The sequence below is a fragment of the Colobus angolensis genome, unplaced genomic scaffold, assembly GCF_000951035.1.
Source record: "Colobus angolensis palliatus isolate OR3802 unplaced genomic scaffold, Cang.pa_1.0 Scaffold221, whole genome shotgun sequence".
Lineage (NCBI taxonomy): Eukaryota > Metazoa > Chordata > Mammalia > Primates > Cercopithecidae > Colobus > Colobus angolensis.
In genome coordinates, this window is record NW_012115389.1 from 3,240,783 (window position 1) to 3,263,785 (window position 23,003).

General features: G+C 40.7%; 1 protein-coding gene across 1 annotated transcript in view; it reads right to left on the reverse strand.

Moving 5' to 3' along the window:
- Positions 1-576: 576 nt before the first annotated feature.
- CCDC170 (coiled-coil domain containing 170) overlaps positions 577-23,003 on the reverse strand; it is an 89,095-nt gene continuing 66,668 nt past the window's right edge. The window contains exons 9-10 of the mRNA XM_011943768.1: positions 3,868-4,104; positions 577-1,633 (exon numbers count right to left, since the gene is read on the reverse strand). Coding sequence (XP_011799158.1) covers positions 1,433-1,633; positions 3,868-4,104 — 438 coding nt within the window. The 3' untranslated portion in view covers positions 577-1,432. The remainder of the gene's footprint in view (positions 1,634-3,867; positions 4,105-23,003) is intronic.

Sequence of the window (23,003 nt, forward strand, 5' to 3'; positions counted from 1 at the left end):
TATATTTTTCATTTTCTCCTAATGTTTGGGTGCACCAGATCCATTTTTTCCCCTTTCCTTTAATTTCATGCTAGAGCTTCTTTTAAGGACAATAAAAAAATACATTTTACATGTTGGAAATTAGATAAATTGTCCAAAAGTGTAACACATTTTTCTCAGTGAAGAATATGATTCCCTGAAAAATTTGTAAAATAGAAATTTAAATGGAAAACAGAAAGTGACAGGAATTCATAATAAAATCCTGATCTTAAAAAGGTACCATTGCTGTGGGTGTTTTGGATATATTGGTGAATAAGACTGTATAGGATTTCTTCATCTTATAAGGTTGGGCTCACAATAAACTTTCCACATTAAAGGACTGAGATCAGCCCTGCTGAAACATTAACAATTACCACCAGATGTAGTCTGGAAGCAACAGTTAGAACAGGCAAGTTTCTTACAGGACCTGAAACCTATGTAAGTTTGATCCAAATGAATTAAGTATATTGCTTTTGCTTTTTTGAAGAAATCATATAGCTTACACTTGTAAATCTGTCATTTATGGACATTAACTCTTTTTTTTTTTTTTTTTTTTTTTGAGATATAGTCTCACTCTGCTGCCCAGGCTGGAGTGCAATGGCACAATATTGGCTCACTGCAGCCTCCATCTCCTGGGTTCAAGTGCTTTTCCTGCTGAGTAGCTGGGATTAGAGGCGCGCACCACCACACCTGACTAATTTTTTGTATTTTTAGTAGAAACAGGGTCTCACCATGTTGGCCAGGCTGGTTTCAAACTTCTAACCTCAAATGATATGCCCTCCTTGGCCTCCTAAAGTGCTGGGATTACAGGCGTGAACCACCGTGCCCAGCCTAGATATTAACTCTTGATGGCAGGGGTATTTTTCTCCCTATATGCAAGCAATTCCCGCCAGCATCATAGAGATTCAGGAAAAGCCGAGTCTGTGTAGCAGGAGAAGAGGCATGGCCTTTGAGGCAGGGCCAATAAGTTATCCATCCTGGTTCCACCACTACCCAGCCTCAACCTTGGATAGGTAACTCCATGTCTGAGCCCCAGAAAGGTTGTAAAATAAAAATGTCACAGCTTCTCTACATGGTTATTATGAGAACTAAATTGGCTAGTAAAGCCCCTGACTTAAAATAGATACCCCGCAATGTTAATCTCCCACTCCCATTTCCCAATCTAACTCATGCAATCTGGTGGAATTCTTCTGGATCCCAAAATGCTAGTAAATGAAATCATAGGCGTTTTTAACGCTGAGTGTTTATCTAAAGCTGACACTTTTGAGATCGTTCTTGCAAGTGATGCATTCTCACTGTATCATCAAAGCATAAAATATTCACAAACTGATCAAATCTCAAAGACAGGAGGAATCTGTGAAATTGGGAATTGTGTCCCATATCTTATGGCCACCTCTCTCAAGAGACACAGTGTTCAATGAAGAAGTGGTAAATGGCCTTGTGGGTGCCTATCTTGCCCGGTAGTCACATCTTTGAGGCAGGCACAGCTAACAAAGTGATGCTGATGTGAATGGATCAGTCTTTCAAGACACTTGACGATTTCGTAATCAGGAAGAGCAAGGCTGGTCAAGTTCAAGCCTAGCATCTGGGACACCACCTCCCTGAAGTCTGCCAGCTGCAATATCAAACAGAAACTCATTAACTGGGAGAACAAAACATATCAACTACTGCTGAACCAAATGCAACAAACAAAACACCTGTAGAAAACCCGGGTTTGCATGAGGGAGGGAAATTACCTACCCTCTTCCTAGTTCTCTCACTCATAAAATACCAGATTCCAGATAAGTCCCACAGCTGCCAACCTTCAGAGATTTCACAATCACTTTTCTAATGAGCCAACTGATGTGGTATTGGCTACTAAGTCAAGAATCCAAGTTAAGTAACCATGAATGAGACCTAGACCTCACTAAGTCTTCATTTTCTCATCTTCAGGTTGGGATTAACCAAACACCTACCTCGGAGGGCTGTTCTGAAATTCAGATCACATGAAATGGTGATTGTGTGTGTGCTCTGCATACTAGGAAGGACTAAACAAATGTTGGTGGGGTTGTGTCAATGGATGGTAAACATGCTTTGGGATTTTAGCTGGCTGATAACCTCTTACACTAAAAAAAAAAAAAAAAAAAAAAAAAAAAATAGCAAGAAAGTAAGTATAAGCTAATGAAAACAGGAAGACTTCTAAATTACTATCAAGTCACATCACACAGATTGCCATTTCACAAGCCATATTCCATGGGACTACTCTGGGACTTCTATTTCTCCACTGAAAGAAAAGTGGGGGGCTGGGGACAATGGTCGAAATATGCCTCATACCCCTTCAAATTCTCATAGGCTGGTTTCTGTGGTTCCAGGTTAATGCAAAAGCAGATAAATCAGGGCATCTGGCCAACACCTCATTGAAGGCACCCTCCATGTTAGAAAAGGGATGATCCAACCTGAGTATAGTTACATCCAAGAGAATGCCACCCAAACAGTCCCACCCCAGGCTCATTTGCTCTGCAACCTCCTTCCCTTGCAGAGTCCAATTTGGGAATGGTTTCAGTTGTTACAGTTTGAATTTTATGACACCTCAAAATTCTTATGTTGAAATCTAATGACCAATGTGAAGATATTAGGAGGTGGGGCCTTTGGTGGGTGATTAGATCATGAGGGTGGAGCCCTCATGAATAAGATTAGTGCCCTTATAAAAGAGGCCCCAGAGAGCTGCCTTGCTCCTTCCACCACGTGAGGACACAGCAAGAAGGGGCTGACTCTGAACCAGGAAACTGTGCTCACCAGACACCTTGATCTTGGACTTCTCAGCCTCCAGAACTGTGAGAAAGAGATTTCTGTTATTTATAACCTACTCAGTAGATAGTACTTTGTTACAGCAGCCTGAAAGGACTAAGATACCAACCTAGTCTCCCTGATGAAAAAGTTTCTCTCAGACTTCCACCCTTTCCAATGTGGCCAAAGCTATTCATTCCGAAGAAGTTTCCTTTCTGAGAACACTCATTGTGTCGTTTGGCTTTCCCCATCTCTGCCTGACACATGAACCAAAACAGAGGCAGCCAAAGCCGGGGGAAAAAAACCTAGGATCAGAGTCCACTCTATGCCCTTTTGAGCTTCAAAAGGAGAAACAGACAAAAGCCAAAAGCAATGGAGGTCAAGCTGCCCGGTACATGTTTCTTTATGCCTGACCTCCTGATGGACTCAGTAGATAAAATGCTCCTCCTTGTAGCCAGCAAGCAAATGAGTACTTTTTTATGGCTTACATCTGTGCCTGGTCGGCCATCAAGTCTGGGTGCCACTGTTTGAGATTTGGAGCTGTTTTCTGCGACTGATCTCTGCTACAGATAAGGCTTGCCTCCTGAGGCTGAAGCCCTGGTTAACATTAAGAGCTCTGTGATGATGCAAACTTCGGAGGTGATCACCTAACATAACAGAAACCTCCCCAGAACCAGAACCTGTTTTTTCACCAAAACTCTTCCGCTGCTTGAATAAGAATGTCTTTTCCTTTCCTACAATTTGTGCCATGAAAATGTGAACAATTTTTCTTAGCAGGGTGAATCATAATGGTTACTTGAATGCCAAAAGATGCTGGAGGGGCAGGTGGATATGTTGAAAAGATATAGAAAGCTTTGTAAATTGCTTTTGAATAAGTATGTGACTAGCTCTCGCTTCAGGAGCACATGTGTTAACATTGGAACAATACAGAGAAGATTAGCACAGCCCTCATGAAATGACATACAAATTCATGAAACAGTCCATAGTTTTTAAAAAAGAAATGTATGAATAATTATTAATATCCAGCTCTTGAATTGTCCTGTCATTTCCTAAACAAGGTTTCATCACCAGATTTAGACCCACCTGCTTTTCTCTCTTTTCTGCTTCTTCCAAAGATTTTTTTAGTGTCTTCATTTCACTGGTTACCACTTCTATTATGTTTCTGGCCCTTTCTTTATTCTCCTTAGCCTCATGTTCTGTGGTATCCAGTTCTGACTTGACAGACATGAGCTTTTTCTCAGCTTTCTCCTTCATCTTCTCCAGCTGGTCTCTGGATTTGTTTAGATCTTCAATAGCTTTAGTCTGTTCCAAAGTTTTAATCTAGGAAGTCAAGAGAATGATGATAACTCCTTTTGTATTTATTTAGGAAAACTGTATAAACATGACATATCAGAAGTCAATGGAATTCGCTTCATACCTTTTTTATGAATAAAGAATGAAGTTCATCTCAAACAGTTACAGATTTTGCTAAGCATATGTGCTGGACAAACATGTCTTAAGACAGTTACAGCTAAAAACAACATATTAGAGTACACTTATTTGAAAAATCAATGAGATAAAACTGTAGACAGCATAATTCTGGGGTCAGATTTTAAAATTAAGCCTGCTGGGTGCTGACGAGTTGATGGGTGCAGCACACCAACATGGCACAAGTATACATATGTAACAAACCTGCACGTTATGCACATGTACCCTAGAACTTAAAGTATAATAAAAAAAAAAGAAAAAAAGATTTTCTGTTCTTAAATAAAATAAAATAAAATAAAATTAAGCCTGCTGGTATATGCACACACACTCTATGAGCTCCATAAGCAAAAGCAGCTTCAACTTTCTGCCCCGACCAATGGGACATCGCTGGTATATAAACATTAGGGAGAGCGAAATGTCCCTTCTTCTAATGCTCTATCCCATGAGAGCTCCACCTCAAATCCACCTCAGCAAGTCTTCACAACTGCTGTGAGGAAAATATAGATGGGCAGTTTTTCAGAAGCGTTTCTAACTTTACCAGTGAGTCTGGGAGGTGAACAGCTGCAACTGTGGGGAGGAGTGGTGTCTTCCTCTGAGAAGCTGTCCCAAGATCTTAAAGCCAAAACACACAGTATGCTGGAGGGTGAGGCACATTCTCTGTATTAGCTTATTATTTAAGATTAGGCCAGAGTTGCTTACAAAAAGAATTTAAGGCCAGGCGTGGTGGCTCATGCCTGCTATACCAGCAATTTGGGAGGCCGAGGCAGCCAGGTTACCTGAGGTCAGGAGTTCAAGATCAGCCTGGCCAACATGGTGAAACCCCATCTCTACTAATAAATAAATAAATAAATAAAATACAAAAATTAGCCAGGCATGGTGGCAGCACTTGTAATCCCAGCTACTCAGGAGGTTGAGGCAGGAGGATTGCTTGAACCCAGGAGGTGGAGGTTGCAGTGAGTCAATATTGTGCAATTGCACTCCAGTCTGGGCAACAGAGTGAGACTTGGTCTCACAAAAAAAAAAAAGAATGAAATTCTGACACATACTACAACATGGATGAGCCTTGAAAACACGCTAAGTGAAATAAGCCAGACACGAAAGGGCTAATGTTGTATAACTCCACTTAGATGAAGTACTAATTCATAGAAATTGTATAGAAGATAGAATAGGCTAATTCATAGAAATTGTATAGAAGATAGAAGTCACCAGGAGTTGGGGAAGAGGAGAAGTGAGAGCTATTATCTGATGGGCACAAAGTTTCAGTTTGAGACTATGGAAAAAATTCTGGAAATCGATAGTGATAATGGTTGTACAACATTGTAAAAGTACTTAATACCACTGAATTGTATACTTAGTAATGTTAAAGTGATATATATTATGTTATTTTTATTTTAGCACAATAAAAAAAGAATTTGAAGCAACTTCACACAGACACAAATGTTTTGACTAATCATTAAAAACAATACAAATGAGCTACAATTTAGTATCCACTAGGTTGGCTAAAATAAAAAAGACAGACAATCACAAGTGTTAGCAAGGATGTGAGGAAACTAGAACTCTCATACACTACTGGTGGGAATGTAAAATAGTGCGGCTACTGTGGAAAATAGTTTGCCAGTTTTTAAAATATTAAACATAGAATTACCACATGACCCAGCAATTCCATTCCTAGGCGTATGGGCAACAGAACTGAAAACTTATGCCCACACACAAACTGTACACAAATGTTCGTAGAAGCATTATTCATAATCACCAAAAAGTAGAAACAACCCAAATGCCATCAGCTGGTGAATGGAAAAACAAAATGTAGTATAGCCATACAATGGACTATCATTCAGCAGTAAAAAAGAATAGAGTACTGTGACATGCTACCACATGGGTAAACCTTGAAAACATCATGCTAAGGGAAAGAAGCCAATTGCAAAAAAGAACACATATTCTATTATCCCATTTATATGAAAGATCCAGAAAAGGCCAGGGGTTAGTGGGAGGGCAGAATGGGGGAGCAACCATTTATGGGTACAGGGTTTGTCTTGGAGGTGATGAAAATGTTCTGAAACATGATAGTGGTGCCATTTGCTGTATGTACATATACTAAAAATCACTAAATTGTACACTTTTTTGAGACAGGGTCTTGCTCTGTCACCCAGGCTGGAGTGCAGTGGCACAATCTCAGCTCACTGCAGCCTCTGCTTTCTGGTTTTGAGCAATTCTTGTGCCACAGCTTCCCCAGTAGCTGGGATTACAGGTGTGCGCTACCATGCCCCGCTAATTTTTGTATTTTTAGTAGAGACATGATTTTGCCATGCTGACCAGGCTGGTCTTGGACCCCTGGCCTCGAGTGATCCTCTCACCTTAGCCTCCCAAACTGTTGGGAATACAGGTGTCAGCCACTGCACCGGGCCTAAATTGTACACTTTTAAAAAGGGAATTTTATGATATATCAATTGTATCTTGATAAAGCTGTTATTTGAAAGTGCATTTACAAGGAAGCTCTTTAAAAGGATCAAAATAAATTAACTTGAAATAAATAAATAAACATATCAGTAAGGAATGAATAGACAAAGAGCAAACAAAGACCAGTACAGCTCTGAATTTAGTTCTGCGCTTCCTGGCAATTGAGATAAAGTGTTCAGGTATATTCTCAAAGAAAAAGCATTATTTCATGTTATCGTTTTGTGGTTAAATCATTTAAAAAAAATGTAAGACAGTAACAGAATAAAAGATACCAAATAATAAGTATTTGCTGTCTTCTTCCTTCCCTCCTGACCCTTCTTTCCTAAGAAGAAAAGATGTTTTATTGATGTATCTACTTTTTTTTTTTTTTTTTTTTGAGACGGAGTCTCCCTCTGTTGCCCAGGCTGGAGTGCAGTGGCACGACCTCTGCTCACTGCAAGCTCCGCCATCTCCCGGGTTAACGCCATTCTCCTGCCTCAGCCTCCCTAGAAGCTAGGACTACAGGCACCCACCACCACACCCAGCTAAGTTTTGTATTTTCAGTAGAGACGGGGTTTCACCATGTTCGCCAGGATGGTCTCGATCTCCTGACCTCGTGATCCACCTGCCTTGGCCTCCCAAAGTGCTGGGATTACAGGCGTGAGCCACCACGCCCAGCACATCTACTTTTATCTAATTGCTTCTAGGGTAGAATTTGGGTAAAGGAGGAGATTGTCAGGAAGGAAGCAAGCCAGGGAGGCTAAATTGACCTACATGGTAAAGAGCTGAGAGAGAAGTAGGGAGAAAGATGAAGAATTCTGTGCTAACTAGGCTGCAGGAAAGCCTTCTTGAAGAAATCTAGAATCATGCAAGAGGGAACTGTAAGAAGGCATTGGTGTTGTGCAGCAATGTAATGAGAGAGAAAGGGGAATGAGAATGTTGCTGCCCCTGATGAATGAAATCTCTTTGTGTTTTTTTACTGATGATAATAAAACTAACAACTGTCATTTAGTTGCTCAACTCCTGATTATGTATTGCTAAAGGGCTTTCAGATGACTGTGACTTACGTTGGTGACATTTGGAGACTACTGTCACAGATTGAAATCTCTCCCTAGGGTTGGGCTTAGAGTGCATCTTCACTGTGGCTGAGTATCTGAATCATGGCACAAGTTAGCGTGTTCTACATTCTGAAGGTTCTCACTATCCCATTAGAAAGTCTGAGGAATGAGGAGCAACTGTTCTAAGATTAGGACATGATCTAGAGGAGATGTGACTGCTTGGGATATAGATGTCCAGATGGAAAAAATAATCAGATTTATTTATACCATTTTGTGTGACATCACTAAATTGAGGAATCTTGAGTCAAATACCTGCTGAACTCATAAACCAGAAACCAGTTTTGGCCGGGCGCGGTGGCTCACACCTGTAATCCCAGCACTTTGGGAGGCCGAGGTGGGTGGATCACGAGGTCAGGAGTTCGAGACCAGCCTGGCCAAGATAGTGAAACCCCGTCTCTACTAAAAATGCAAAAATTAGCCAGGCGTGGTGGCGGGCACCTGTAATCCCAGCTACTCTGGAGGCTGAGGCAGGAGAATCACTTGAACCCAGGAGGCGGAGGTTGCAGTGAGCAGAGACCACACCATTGCACTCCAGCCTGGGTGACAGAGTGACACTCCATCTCAAAAAAAAACAAAAACAAAAACAAAAAAACAGTTTTGACCTACTATAACCCACAGAACTTCTTAAGGCACAAAACTTCTTTTGCTATAGTCTGAATGTTTGCGTCCTCCTAAATTCATATGTTGAAATTCTAACCACCACAGTGATGATATTAAGAAGTGGGACCTCTTCTTAATATCAACTTAGGCCGGGCGCAGTGGCTCAAGCCTGTAATCCCAGCACTTTGGGAGGCCGAGACGGGCGGATCACGAGGTCAGGAGATCGAGACCATCCTGGCTAACACGGTGAAACCCCGTCTCTACTAAAAAATACAAAAAACTAGCCGGGCGAGGTGGCGGGCGCCTGTAGTCCCAGCTACTCGGGAGGCTGAGGCAGGAGAATGGCATGAACCTGGGAGGCGGAGCTTGCAGTGAGCTGAGGTCCGGCCACTGCACTCCAGCCTGGGCGACAGAGCGAGACTCCGTCTCAAAAAAAAAAAAAAAAAAAAAAAATTATCAACTTAATATCTTCTTAATAATAACATGGGAAGGTGATCAGGTTATGAAGGCAGAGCCATCATGAATGAGATTAGTGCTCTTATAGAAGAGGGCCCAGAGAGCTGCCTCACCCCTTCCATTATGTGAAGACACAGCAAGAAGGCATCATCTATGAACAAGGAAGCATGCTCTCCCCAGACATGAAATCTGCTGACACCTTGATTTTTAGCTTCCCAGCCTCTAGAACTGTAAGAAATTTCTGTTGTGTATAAGCCACCCCGTTTATGGTATTTTGTTATAGCAGCCTTAATAGACTAAGATAACTTTCTTTCTTTTTTTTTTCAGATGGGGTTTCACTCTTGTCACCCAGACTGGAGTGCAGTGGCACAGTCTCAGCTCACTGCAACCTCTGCCTCCTGGGTTCAAGCGATCCTCCTACCTCAGCCTCCAGAGTAGCTGGGACTACAGGCGCATGCCACCACTCCCGGCTAATTTTTGTATTTTTAGTAGAGACGGGGTTTCACCATGTTGGCCAAGATGTTCTCAATCTCCTGACCTTGTGATCTGCCCGCCTCAACCTCCCAAAGTGCTGAGAGACTAAGACACCTTTCTAGACAGAGAGGAGGTCGATGGTAGACATTCTCAGACAGGTTTGTAGCTATCGACCTGGCTCCATCCAAAGGAGATTAAATCCCTTGGAAATTGGCAGCTTCTATGAAACTTACAATCAAGAAGGCATAAGAACAACTGCTGCAGCTTCAGAACTATGCAGAAAATAAAATGTCAACAGCTGGGAGAAAAAATTCTAAGTGAGCAACAGAGCCAATGAAACATATCACCAGTAGAGCAGACACCTGAGACAGGGAAATAGCACCCACTAAGTGCAGGTCTACAGGGGCCGACCTTGCAAACCGTTTATGGATCCCAAGTTATCAAAACGCTTATTTGATTATGAACTGCATAGTAGATACCAATACATCAGAGCATTGTCTCAATGTTAATGCCTACGTGTGCTGATTGTATTGTGATCATGTAAAAGAATGCCCTTGTTCTTAAGTGATACGTGGGAAAATATTTGGGGGGTGAAGTGTCATGATGTTTGCTACTTACTCTCACATGCTTTGGCAAAAATAAAACATCTATCTCTCTCTCTCCGGGCAAAATATAATAATCAGTAAAATATTAACAATCTATGTGAAGGGTAAAAGAGTATCTATTATACTATTCCTGCCATTTTCTACAGATTAGAAAGTTTTCAAAACAATTGAATATTTTCAAAACAAGAAGTTGGGAAAGGGAAAGTATTGATCATGGATCCTACTAGTAGAATTTTTTAAATATATATATATATACACACATATTTATAAGTTACATAAGCATATTGCTCAAAATAATATATTCTGTAGACCATTAAACATTTTACAAAATGGGGACATTATATTGATTAAGTAAATATCAATTTTTAAAACAAAGTGATCTCCCTTTAAAACAAAGAAATTCCTTTCACATACAAACTATCTCACTGCTACAAAGAAAATATGTGGCAAATGGTAAATTGCTGGGATTGGTATGTTGAATTTTAAACCTTGTATCTATAAAAGAACAGATACATTCAGCCTGTCTGTTCAGATTGGGAAAACATTTACAGTGGGCTGTCTACCAAAGATGATGGAACACAGCTTGGAGGTCTAGAAACTCATGAATCAAGTCCTAATGAGAAGAACTTGTTGCCAAGAATCTCTAAAAAATATGAGACTTTATCAGAATCCTCAGGGCTGCCTGAATCTTTATTCCCAGGAAGCAAGAACAAGTAATGTCGCTCTGAGCCAAGCCACCAGGGCAGAACAGGGAGCCAACAGTGGTGAAGACAGCCTCAAACCCAACAACAGATTCCTGAGAGTGGAGTGGGACTAAGTTGGTTTCTTAATCTTCCTAAGGGAACTCCTCAGACCCAGCTCAGAGTTCAGCGAGAGACTGTGCCCCTAATTTTCTTCCAGTGGGACAGAACTGGTCATAAACAAGATTGATGTGCCGTTCAGACTCTAGCAAAGGCAGAGAAGGTTCCAAGTGTGCTTCGCTGTCATAAACACTGTATCTATTGTCTGCTTCCTTAAAGAAAAGAATTGTAAAATCCCGTGAACAATTATCTCATGTTATAAGGGTCAAAGGCCCAGAAAGGGAAGATGACTAAATTTAATTTTTGATGTGTTGGCTTCCTGAGAGGATCTGAATTCTCCAGCTGGGAGGTTTCAGGAAGCTGCATTGAAAACACCACCCAGTAGGAGCCAGGAAGTGAGCACAGGCTCTCTGAATGGGATAGGACAGCAAAGTGGGAGAGTCTTTCCATGGCCCAAATAGATACTGTGTCCCTCTTTGAAAAGGACACAAAAATTTAACTAAGTAGAAAACATTATCAAGATGGCTAACTAAAGGCAACCAACACTGATCTCGACCACAAAGACGGACCAAAACAACAAATAACCACACAACAAACAGTATCTAGAGAGGAACACTGGAATTCCGCAAGGAAGTGACAAAGACCTTCTGAGATGCAAAAACTCAGGAGGGCAGCATAGAAAGGAAAACAAAGCAGTCAGCCAGGATCAGCTTGGAGCAAAGAGAGATTTCCCACTGCAGGAAAAAGGTAAGTGGGAGATCCCCAGCAGTCCACATGCACACCATGGACACCTGTAAACTTAGCTACCGGAGACCTCAGCCCTTACAGGACACAAGCCCAGTATAGGCAGCTGCCCAGAGTCCATGTGACCTCATTATTCTAGAGAAGAAATTTATGCTGAGGCAAACTCACTTTCTGAGACTGAAAGTGCATGCTACCCAGAGCCCAACAGCCACCTACTCATGGCCTTCTGCCATGACCACTGGCAATCCACCCCCACTTTCAGTGGTAGGACCACCTCATCCCTGCATGTGTCACCAGAGGCCCAAGGACCAGCCTGCCAAGCATCTCCATCCCCAGCAAAGCCACACCACAGCCTCCACAAAACACCACACCCTGAAGTAGTCACAGACACTGCTAACACTGATTACAGCTAAAGAAATCATACAGAGACTACACAACTGTACCTTCCCAGAACCAAAGCCAAAACACTCTACCCAATCAACAATACAGTCCATATCTACAGGAAAAAGTCTTTCCCTACCAAAGCTGCTTCATAAAATTGGAAGAAGTGCTTGTTTCAACAGATGTACAGATATAAACATAAGGACACAAGACACATGAAAAAAGCAAGTATGCCTCCATAGGAACACAATAAAACTTCAGTAACAAATCCCAAAGAAAAGGGCCTCTATGAAATGCTTGACAAAGAATTCAAATAATGATCTTAAGGAAACTCAATGAAATAAAAGAGAACACAGATAATTCAATGATCTGAATAAGAAAGTCAGCAAAGAGATAAATATAAAAAAAAAGAACCAAGGTTAAATCTTGGAACTGAAGAATTCAATTAATAAAATTAAAAACATTATTGAGAGCTTCAACAATAGACTAGATCATGCTAAAGAAATAATTTCTAAACCTGAAAACAAGTCTCTTGAAATAACCCAGCCAAAAAAAGAAAAAATAATGAAGAAACTCTATGTGGCATAGGAGCACCATTAAGTGAACAAATATTTGCATTATTGGAAGTTACGGAAGAAAAAGAGATGGAAAATGCATTAAAATCCTGTTTAATGAAATACTAGTTGGAAATGTCCCAAATCTTGTGAGAGATATGGACAGAGACAGGAAGCTCAAAGATCCCCAAATAGATTCAGCCTAAAAAGGTCCTCTTTCAGGAATATTAAAGTCTAAAAGTCAAAGACTAAAAGAGAATTCTAAAAACAGCAAAAGAAAAGCATAAAGTCACATATAAGTGAAATTTCCATCAGATTAACAGTGGGTTTCTCAAGAGAAATGTTACAGGTTAGGAGAAAATGGGAGTCAAGTACTAAAAGGAAAAAAAATGCCTATCAACAATACACAGCCACTATGCTTCAAACAAGAAAAAGAAACAAGTTTTTCCCAGACAAGCGCAAACTGAGGGAACTCATCACCATTAGACAAGTCCAAGAAGAAATGTTTAAGAGTCCTACACCTAGAAGCAAAAAGATTATATTTACCAGAATGAAAACACATGAAAGTTAAAACTCACTATTAAAGCAGATACACAAATGGGAAAGAGAAAGTCATCAAATGTTATCACTACAAAAATCACCAAACTGCAAACTGCAAAGATAAACAATGAGAGGAAAAAAGGAATAAACAATATATTAAAAAAACAGAAAACAATTACCAAAATGAAAGGCCTACGTCTTCACTTATAAATAGCAACCTTGGATGTAAATGGTTTAAATTCCTCAATTAAAAAATATAGACTGAAAATACATTTATGTTCAAGGTCAACCCCTGTAGACCCACTTAGTAGGGGGCATTTTTCTGTTTCAAGTACCTGCTCTGTACCTGCTCTACTGATGCCATCGCAAACAACAACAAAATGGTAATAACAAGTTCTTACTTACCAGTAATAACATTGAATGTAAATGGTCTAAGCTCTCCAATTAGTGGCTAAATGGATTTTTTTAAAAACTCAACTATATGCTGCCTATAAGAAATTCACTTCACCTGTAAAGACACACATAGACGGAATGTGAAGAGATGGAAAAAGATAATTTAAGCAAACAAAAGCCAAAATCAAGCAGAACTAGCTATACTTACAGAAAACAAGCTAGATTTTAAGTAAGCAAAAGATGAAAACGGTGATTATATAATGATAAAAAGAACAATTCAACAAGAGGATATAACACTTGTAAATATATATGTATCCAACACATCCGGATACATAAAGCAAATATTGTTAGAGATAACGAGAGATAAATTCCATTATAAAAATAGTTGAGGTCTTCAACACCTCACACTTGGTATTGGACAGATCCTGTAGACAGAAAATCAACAAAGTAGCCTTGGACATAAACTATACTATGGAACAATTTTACCTAACAAATGTTTACAGAATATTTCATTCAACTACTGCAGAATACATGCTCTTTTCATCAGCACATGGAACATTCTCCAGGATAAACCGTACGTTAGACCACAAAACAAGTCTCAACAAATTTTTTTTAAATAGAAATCATATCAAGTATCTTTTAAGACCACAGTGGACTAAAACGAGAAATCAATCACAAGAGAAACTTTGGAAATTATACAGATACATGGAAATTAAACAACATGCACCTGAATGACAAATGTGGTCAAGGAAGAAATTAAGAAGAAAATCCAAAAAATTCTTGAAACAAATGAAAATAGAAGCACAACATATTAAAAATGGTGAAATACAGCAAAAGGAATACTAAGAGAAAATTTATAGCAATAAATGCCTACATCAAAAAGATAAAAAGGTTTTTTGTTTTAAAATGGTGGCATAGGCCAGACGCAGTTACTTACGCCTGTAATCCCAACAACTTGGGCAGCACAGGTGAGTGGATCACCTGAGGCCAGGAGTTCGAGACCATGCTGGCCAAAATGCTGAAACCCCATCTCTACTAAAAATACAGAAGCTAGCAGGGGGTGATGGCACATGCCTGTAATCCCAGCTACTTGGGAGGCTAAGGCAGGAGAATCACTTGAATCCAGGAGGCAGAGGTTGCAGTGAGCCGAGATCACGCCATTGCACTCCCACCTGGGCAACAGAGTGAGACTCTGTCTCAAAAAAAAACAAAAGAAAAACAAAAACTGCAGCATAGAAGCAAGCTGGTGGCACTGCTCCCCCAAACCCCAAGATACACAAAAACAAAAACAAATATACAGCACCAAGATTATCACCAGCAATAGCCCAGAACTCAAATATAAGGATGAGACAGTTCCTGGAGCCAGAGAGAAGTGAAAAAACTCTAAGCAGAGAGTAAGAAAATCAGACTTCCATAGCCACAATGCCTCTCCCCACAGTCTTCTCAGCACCACAAGGACAGAAAACCTTCCCAGACTCATGGTTTCTACAATGGAAAAAGTAAGATTGAGGTGAACAACCAACTTCCCCAACATCTTAAGTTCCCTAGTAAAAGGCCAGTTCCTGCCTCAACCCACAGAAAGCATCTACTTTGAGTACCTGAAGAGAAAAATACATCTGAGGACAGCCAGAGACAAACAGGGGAGATAGCTCTTTAACTTGACCAAAGGAAATGCCAAAACAGAGTGGCATCTTGTTCAGCAGGACCACGCTGTAGGACGTATGTTCCATACATCTCCTGGGCACGAACTCTAGCTAGCCTCCCACACTGCCAGAATATCCTCTTTGGGACATTTCCCATTTGGGACAGGCAATGCTCCAATCATTTACTGAAGCTGAGGCAAACACCGGCTTGAGGCATCATCAATCTATGTATCAATACTATTCTACCATAATAAAGCATGAAATCCTGTCATTCACAGCAACATGGATGAGTCTAGAGGACTTTATGTAAAGTGAAATAAGCCAGGCACAGAAAGAGAAATATTCTCACTCATATGTAAAAGCTAAAAAAGTTGAGTGCATAGATGCAGAGAGTAGACTTGTGGTTACCAGAGGCTGGGAAGGGTGGGGCAGGGTTTAGGAAAAGGTTGATTAATGGATACAGAATTACAGCTGGATAAAAGGAATACGTTTTAGCATTCTAAAGCACTATAGGGTGATTCTAGTTAACAATTTATTGTACATTTTAAAATAGCTAGAAGAGAAGATTTTGAATATTTCCAACAAAAATAAATGATAAATATTTGAGGTGATGGATACACTAATTACCTTGATTTCTTCATTATACATTGTATACATGCATCAAAATATCACTATGTATCCCAAAAATATATACAATTGTTATGTGCCAACTAAAAATGAAAGAAAAAGGTGTAACTAAGCAAGAATGTAGCAGAAATCAAAGATGGATGTTCAGCTTCGCAGTCTGGGCTCACTCCATCTCCTTCCCTACCACAGGAGCGTGTGTCAAAATCAGGGTAATTAGCTGTATTCATTACCTCAAACATTTACCATTTCTTTGTGTTGGAAACATTCAAAATCCTCTTTTCTAGCTATTTGAAGATACACAATAAAGTATTGTTAACTATAGCCATCCTATACTGTTACAGAACAGCTGCAATTTTGTAGCCGTTAACCAAGGAACCTTTCTCAGTTCCTAATAAGGACACACCCTTCCATTCCTTCACCATCTGACCCCTAGGAGCATGCCTCTTGCTGGAGATCTGCTTGCTGTACACGTTCAGAAGTGGGAAGAGCTCAAAGCAGTCCCAGAAATCCAGTGGATCTACATCATCAGAGCTGAGGACGAAATGGGAGCTTAGGGGGAAATAATTAAGGAAGGCTATACTCATTGGGTTGGAGAAAGTTCTGGAGTGGGGAAGGAATGTGGGGAGGCTGTCTTGTCTGGGAGATATAAAGAGAGTTAGAAAGTTGGAGAGAACTTCACAGGTGGCTGAAGAACGTTAATCCCTTTTGGTGTTTCCTTGAAAGATGGCAATGAAGAGAATGAGCTTTCCACTAGTTTTTGATTGTCTGACTGCTGATCTTTGGCCACAGCTCCCTACTAAGGTTGGGCCACATGATATAGGCTGATAGCTGATGACTCTCCACTAAATAGCTATTCTTACTTTCTTTCTTACTGTACAGAATAAAGACCCATTTCTCAGACTGACTTCACTTAAATGAGGTCCAGGGACTAAGTTACTAAGTTCTGGCCAATGGAGACATAAGAAGTGCTGTATCATTCCTGGAAAGCAGCACACAAAGTGTCCTTCCACTGTTCCTCCTTCCTGATGACTAGAGTGAAGCTGGAGCCCCAGCAGCTAGCTTGGCCTAGAAGATGGCATTGAGGACTAAAGCTATTGCTAGGATACTGAAGCAGAAGGTTGAAAACTGAGGTTGCCAGGTGCTTCTTTCCAGTGAGAAGGGAATAAACGCCTCTCCTCTCTAAACCACTGATATTATGGGGTGTTTCAACATATTGAACTGAAACTAATGATAACTGATACAGGCCATAAAGCACCTAGCATAATATGAATTATGCAAAGCATAATTCCTCCTCTGCCATTCTGCCACACGATTTCAGTACTTGGCATTTGCATTTGTGTATAAAGCTATGTCTGTGCCAATGAGTAGTTATCCTGGGCTAAAGAGAAAATGGTAAAGGCAGAGTTAACATATAAATGTGTTCATGCAAAGTGAAGGCCAAACTATGTCATGGCATAGGCACAAATCAAGTATCTGCAGTATTAAAATAAAACACATGGTACAATAACTCCTATACCCTTAGGGAAAATAAACTTTAGACATGCCAAACTCAAAAGAACTTGTATCATGAGCAGTTGGTACCACACATTCTTATTAATGGATGTATTAGCTCATTTTCACATGCTATAAAGAAATACCTGGCTGGGCACGGTGGCTCATGCCTGTAATCCCAGCACTTTGGGAGGCCAAGGCGGGTGGATCACCTGAAGTCAGGAGTTCACAACCAGCCTGGCCAACATGGTGAAACCCCATCTCTACTAAAAATACAAAAAATTAGCCAGGCATGATGGTGCACACCTGTAATCCCAACTACTCAGGAGGCTGAGACAGGAGAATCTCTTGAACCCGGGAGGCAGAGGTTGCAGTGAGCCGAGATCGCACCATTGCACTCCAGCCTGAGTGACAGAGCAAAACTCCATCTTAAAAAAAAGAAAAAGAAAAAAGAAATACCCGAGACTGGGTAATTTATAACAGAAATAAATTTAATGGACTCACAGTTCTGCATCGCTGAGGAGACCTCAGGAAACTTACAATCATGGAGGAAGGGGAAGCAGGCATGTCTTACATAGTGACAGGCAAGAGTGACAGCATGTGAAGAAGAAACTGTCAAACACTTATAAAACATCAAATCTCATGAGAACTCACTCACTATCATGAGAACAACATGCGGAAAACCGCTCCTGTGATCCAATCACCTCCCTCCCTCAACACATGGGCATTACAATTCAAGATGACATTTGGGCAGGGACACAGAGCCAAACCATATCAATGGTGATTTTAGTAAAATAATCTATCACATAGAATTAATATCCCTAATTCTTTAAATTCTATTTTATCCTTTGTTTTGATTTCTAAACTGATATGGATTTCATAATATTAAGAAATATAATAAGATTAAGAAATTTCTATATAGTTTTAAGTTTGTACACATGTAAATAATATTATAATAAAATTATTTTAACTCAACACAGGTAGAGAAATTCATGAAAAAAACATTTTTCTTGCAAAAAGGATTTCTATAATACTTATGTTTGACTGCCAAATTAAAATGTAATAGTATCTGGAAAGGTCTACCTTTTCTTGGTCTAGAATTCAGGAGTAAATTTACAGCATGGGTCTTAAAACAGAAGATTTGTGTAACCTAGGCATCAAGGTCTTCAATCATGGTTTTGAAACAGACATAGAAATGAGTACATGCCGGGCGCAGTGTCACCCTTGTAATCCCAGCACTTCGGGAGGCCAAGACAGGCGGATCACGAGGTCAGGAGATCGACACCATCCTGGCTAACATGGTGAAACCCCGTCTCTACTAAAAATACAAAAAATACAAAAAATTAGCCGGGCGTGGTGGCGGGCACCTGTAGTCCCAGCTACTCAGGAGGCTGAAGCAGGAGAATGGCGTGAACCCAAGAGGCAGAGCTTGCAGTGAGCTGAGACAGCGCCACTACGCTCCAGCCTGGGCAAAAGAGTGAGACTCTGTCTCAAAAAAAAAAAAAAAGAAAGAAACAAGTACAAAAGCTTTCACCCAAATGTTCATAGCAGCCTTGTTCAGAATAGCCAAAAGTGGAAACAATCTAAATGCTCATCAAATGCTGAAAGGACAACCAAAATGTGGTATATCCATATAATGAAATACTCTTCATCCATAAAAAGGAATTATGATGGTTAAATTTATGTATCAATTTGGCTGGGCAATCATACCCACATATTTGGTCAAATATTTAAATGGATAGACTTTGCATAAAGCAGAGTGCCCTCCATAATGTGGGTAAAGCTTCATCCAATCAGTTGAAGGCATAAGCAGAACAAGACAATGAGCTTCCCTGAACACAAGGAAAATCTGCCAGCCTTCATATTTTTACTACCGCATCAGCTCTACCTGGGTCTCCAGTCTGTCAGCCCATCCTGCTAGTCTCCATAATTGTGTGAGCCAATTCTTTAAAATAAATCTCTCCATGTAGATAGATAGATGATTGATTGATAGATGTAGATATTTATATTAGATATTTATATCTACATATATCTGTCTGCATACACACAAACACACATACACACACGCGCGCGTGCACACACACACACACACACACCTCCTATTGCTTCTGTTTTTCTGGAGAACCCTGACCAATACAGGAATGAAGTACTGATCCATGGTACAACATGGGATGAACCTTGAAAATACTAAGTATACTCATACTAAGTAAAAGAAGTGATATGGTTTGGCTGTGTCACCACCCAAATCCCATCTTGAATTGTAGCTCCCATAATTCACATATGTTGTAAGAGGGACCCAGCTGGAGATAACTGAATCATGGGGGTGGTTTCCCCCATGCTTTTCTCATGATAGTGAATAAGTCTCACAAGATCTGATGGTTTTATAAGGGAAAACCCCTGTCACTTGGCTCTCATTCTCTCTTGCCACCACCATGTAAGAAGTGCCTTTCACCTTCCGCCATGATTCTGAGGCCTCCCCAGCCATGTGGAACTGTAAGTCCGTTACACCTCTTTCGTCTGGAAATTGTCCAGTCTCAGGTATGTCTTTATCAGCAGCAGGAAAACAGACTAATACAAAAAGCCAGAGACAAAGGCCATGTATTACATGATTCCATTTATATACAATTTACAGAATGGACAAATTTATAAAGACAGAAAGATTACTGGTTACCAGAAGTGGAAGAAAAGGTAAATGAAGAATGATTGCGGATGGGCGTGGGATTTTGGGGAAGGATGTGGCAGGAGTGATGGAAAGTCCTGGAATTAGATAGTGGTGATGTTTGCACAACCTTGTCAATATACTAAAAACCATTCAATTATACACTTTAAAAAATAAACTTTATGGGATGTAAACATTTCTCATTGTTAAAAAACCATGGAAATGTAATTCAAATTATTTTATATTGTCCCTCTAAGAGTGGTAAAATTGTTAATTTAATAAGTGCAGTGGTTTGAGTAGTGCCTTCCCAAAAGCTGTGTCCACCTAGAACTTCAAAATGTGACCTTATTTAGACAAGGGCCTTTGCAGGTAATGAGTAAGGTAACAGTCTCATGATTAGATCGTTTTGAATTAGGATGGGCCCTAACACCAACAAAGACAGAAAAGGAGAGACACACATGGGGAGGCCATGTGAAGGGGAGGCAGAGATTGGAATTATGCAGCTATAAACCAAGGACTGTTAGTGGGATTGAGTATTGAGCCACTCAGTTTGTAGTAATTGGGTAGCCCTAAGAAATTAATACAGTAAAGCTATTTTTGCTAATGTCCAGAAATATTACTTTATGAATAGTGACATTAATACAGGGACTAGCTTAGGCAATGTATAAGTGGGGAGAGTTGATATCAGTAGTCTGTCTTGGACATTGATATCAGAAGTCTGATATTTTGGATTCGTATCAAATACAAAATAAAAATCTATTCTGTATTTGATATCTCATAAATGCATGAAGTTGGCATTTACTGTGTTAGCACATTAGAGAGAGCTCTATTCTCCACTGGAAGGCAGACTTAACATTCCTTTGAAACGTGTAAGGGCCTGAGTAATTTTTGAGTCAGTCAAACCAAGTCTCTCCTACACATTTCCTATATCTTATCTGTAAAAGTGTGTGGATCTGTCTATGCAAAATAAAGCAACCAAGTAAATAAGTAAGCCAACTTTATTTCCCACCTCTCTTCTCCTTTTCATCCAACTATCCCAGAAAGGTATTGCACTATCTTTGTTTTCATTTGTCTTTCATCCCTGAAATTTGGCTTATTCTCAAAACCCTCACCCACTACCACCATGATCTGTACATGCTTGAGTTACAGATTTTCCAAAACCAAGTGTAGCGGTTACTCCTTCAGTCATTATCTCACTGCTGCACTTGGTACTGTTGACCACAGCCTCATTCTGCTCTCTCCCTATCTCTCTCTGTTTCTTCTCATTCTCTTTCCTGACAATTTTATCCTCCAATGGCCCCCCAGAACCCAGAGGATAAGTCCAAACATCTTAGCATGATACATAAGGCTCCATGTGATCCGGCCCCTGTCCACTGCTCAGCTTCTTCCACTCCCTAACTCCCAGACATGGTCAAGGTGTCATCAGCAGCCGACCAGACCTCCTATTCACCTATTATTGCATTGACTGTCACTCATCCTCATCCTCTACTCCAACAACTGTCGTTTGATCAGAGGCAATGTTGTACCAAATGCTGTACCATGACAGCACTAGGAAGTAATCTGCGTTTATAAAATCTTGGCAAAGACTGGAGACTGATTTTTCAGTCTGAGTTTGTGAAACACTGTACAGCTCTGAATTAGCCATATCCTTGTCTACATACAACTGCCTCCCTATGGGTAAGAGAAATTCTTCAAAAGTGTTAGATCAGGTCTGCAAATTCTCCTTATTGTTCTCTAAAGCCCAAAATTTTGTTTCCTTTTCAAAGGTCTACATCACACATTGGCTATAATGGTGAGGTTCCTTTCCCTATTTTGTTCAACGACATTCTCCAACTATTAACTGTCATACCACTGGTTTCCATTTCTTTAACTTTTCCTTTCTACCTCCTTTGGAAGTGTCCAAAGGCCCTTTATCCTCTCTAACAAAGTAGTACTCCTGTATCCTCATAAGCAAGGACGTCAGAGGGGATGAGTGCCTCTGGCCTAGGGATGAACACCCGCACATCCTACAGTCAGGAGCAGCTGGTGCAATGTCCAGCCACATTAACTTCAGGATAATCTGCACAGTCCTTTGGATACAGGAAACAAACTCCCCACTATCGTCACCCCAAATGGTTAGAGCAGATGGTAGTTGCAGCTAACCGCATTTCTTTGGGTTTAAGATCTGTTTTTGTTCATGCAATGCCATCTTTAGGGGATTCTTCTCTCCCCTCCTTCTTTCTGAGATGATGACTGGATGGAGGAAAGTCCTTGTGACATTAGGAAAAGTGATTCTGGCCCTCATGCTGCCCTGAATCTCTTCTGTATCTATTATTTGACTTGTGAAATGTGTGAGGGTCTCTCACCAGAGTCGACGCCCCATCATTGGTCTTGGTTAGTTCAAGGCTTGGCTGTGGCTGCTATTGGGCCACGGCCTAGGTGATTACCCCAGGGCTTCTGATGGAGGGTCACCTTGTCTCTCAGTTGAAGGGAACACCCCCATCTGCTCCTGTAATGAGCTCTCCAGCTTGCATTTCAGCTGTCATCCATCTCCCTCACTAGTGAAAATGGAACTCCAGGCTCCAGGGAATCGGGGTACAATCTAGGCCCCCAAGATTCATCATCTTTTGCAGTCCCTTCCAGCCAGGGTTAGAACAGCTGATGCCATCCCACCCTACCCCAAATCCCCGCTAAAGGTCAGCCTCAAGTTGTAAAGGGACTGTTGAGGGGACTTACCTCTGATAGTTTCTCCCTACCCATGGCACCACCTCAGATGCTTTCCCTTTCTTTCCCCCTTCCTTGTATTCAGATATGTGCCCTTCTCTGGCGGGGGGGGCGTTCTCCCCTTCTCCAAGGAAGTACACTTCAACTTGGCAGTCCAGTCCCCATAGCAGAAGGGCTTCAGCAGGGAAAAGAAAACTACTCAGAATGGTAACTACAGTGGAAAATATTTTCTAAAACATGGTCCCCACTAGACATGTTCAAGAGCTGGCTTAATTCCAGATTCTTTTTCCCTGTCTGTCTGTTTCCAGATTCGGAAACTTTCCAAAAAGTAGTTTCAGAGCATTGTCTGCTAAGAGCATTGTCCACTGTACTTGCAATTTGCACACCTGCTGAGGATGATGTGTGCATATTAAGTTACATATTATTGCCGGTGGCACACATGCATGACATGTGAATCTTTTGACTAAATTTCTTGCAAGTTTCCATTTCTTTTTGCTCTGCCTTCGTTAGAAGTTAAACACCCTGAAT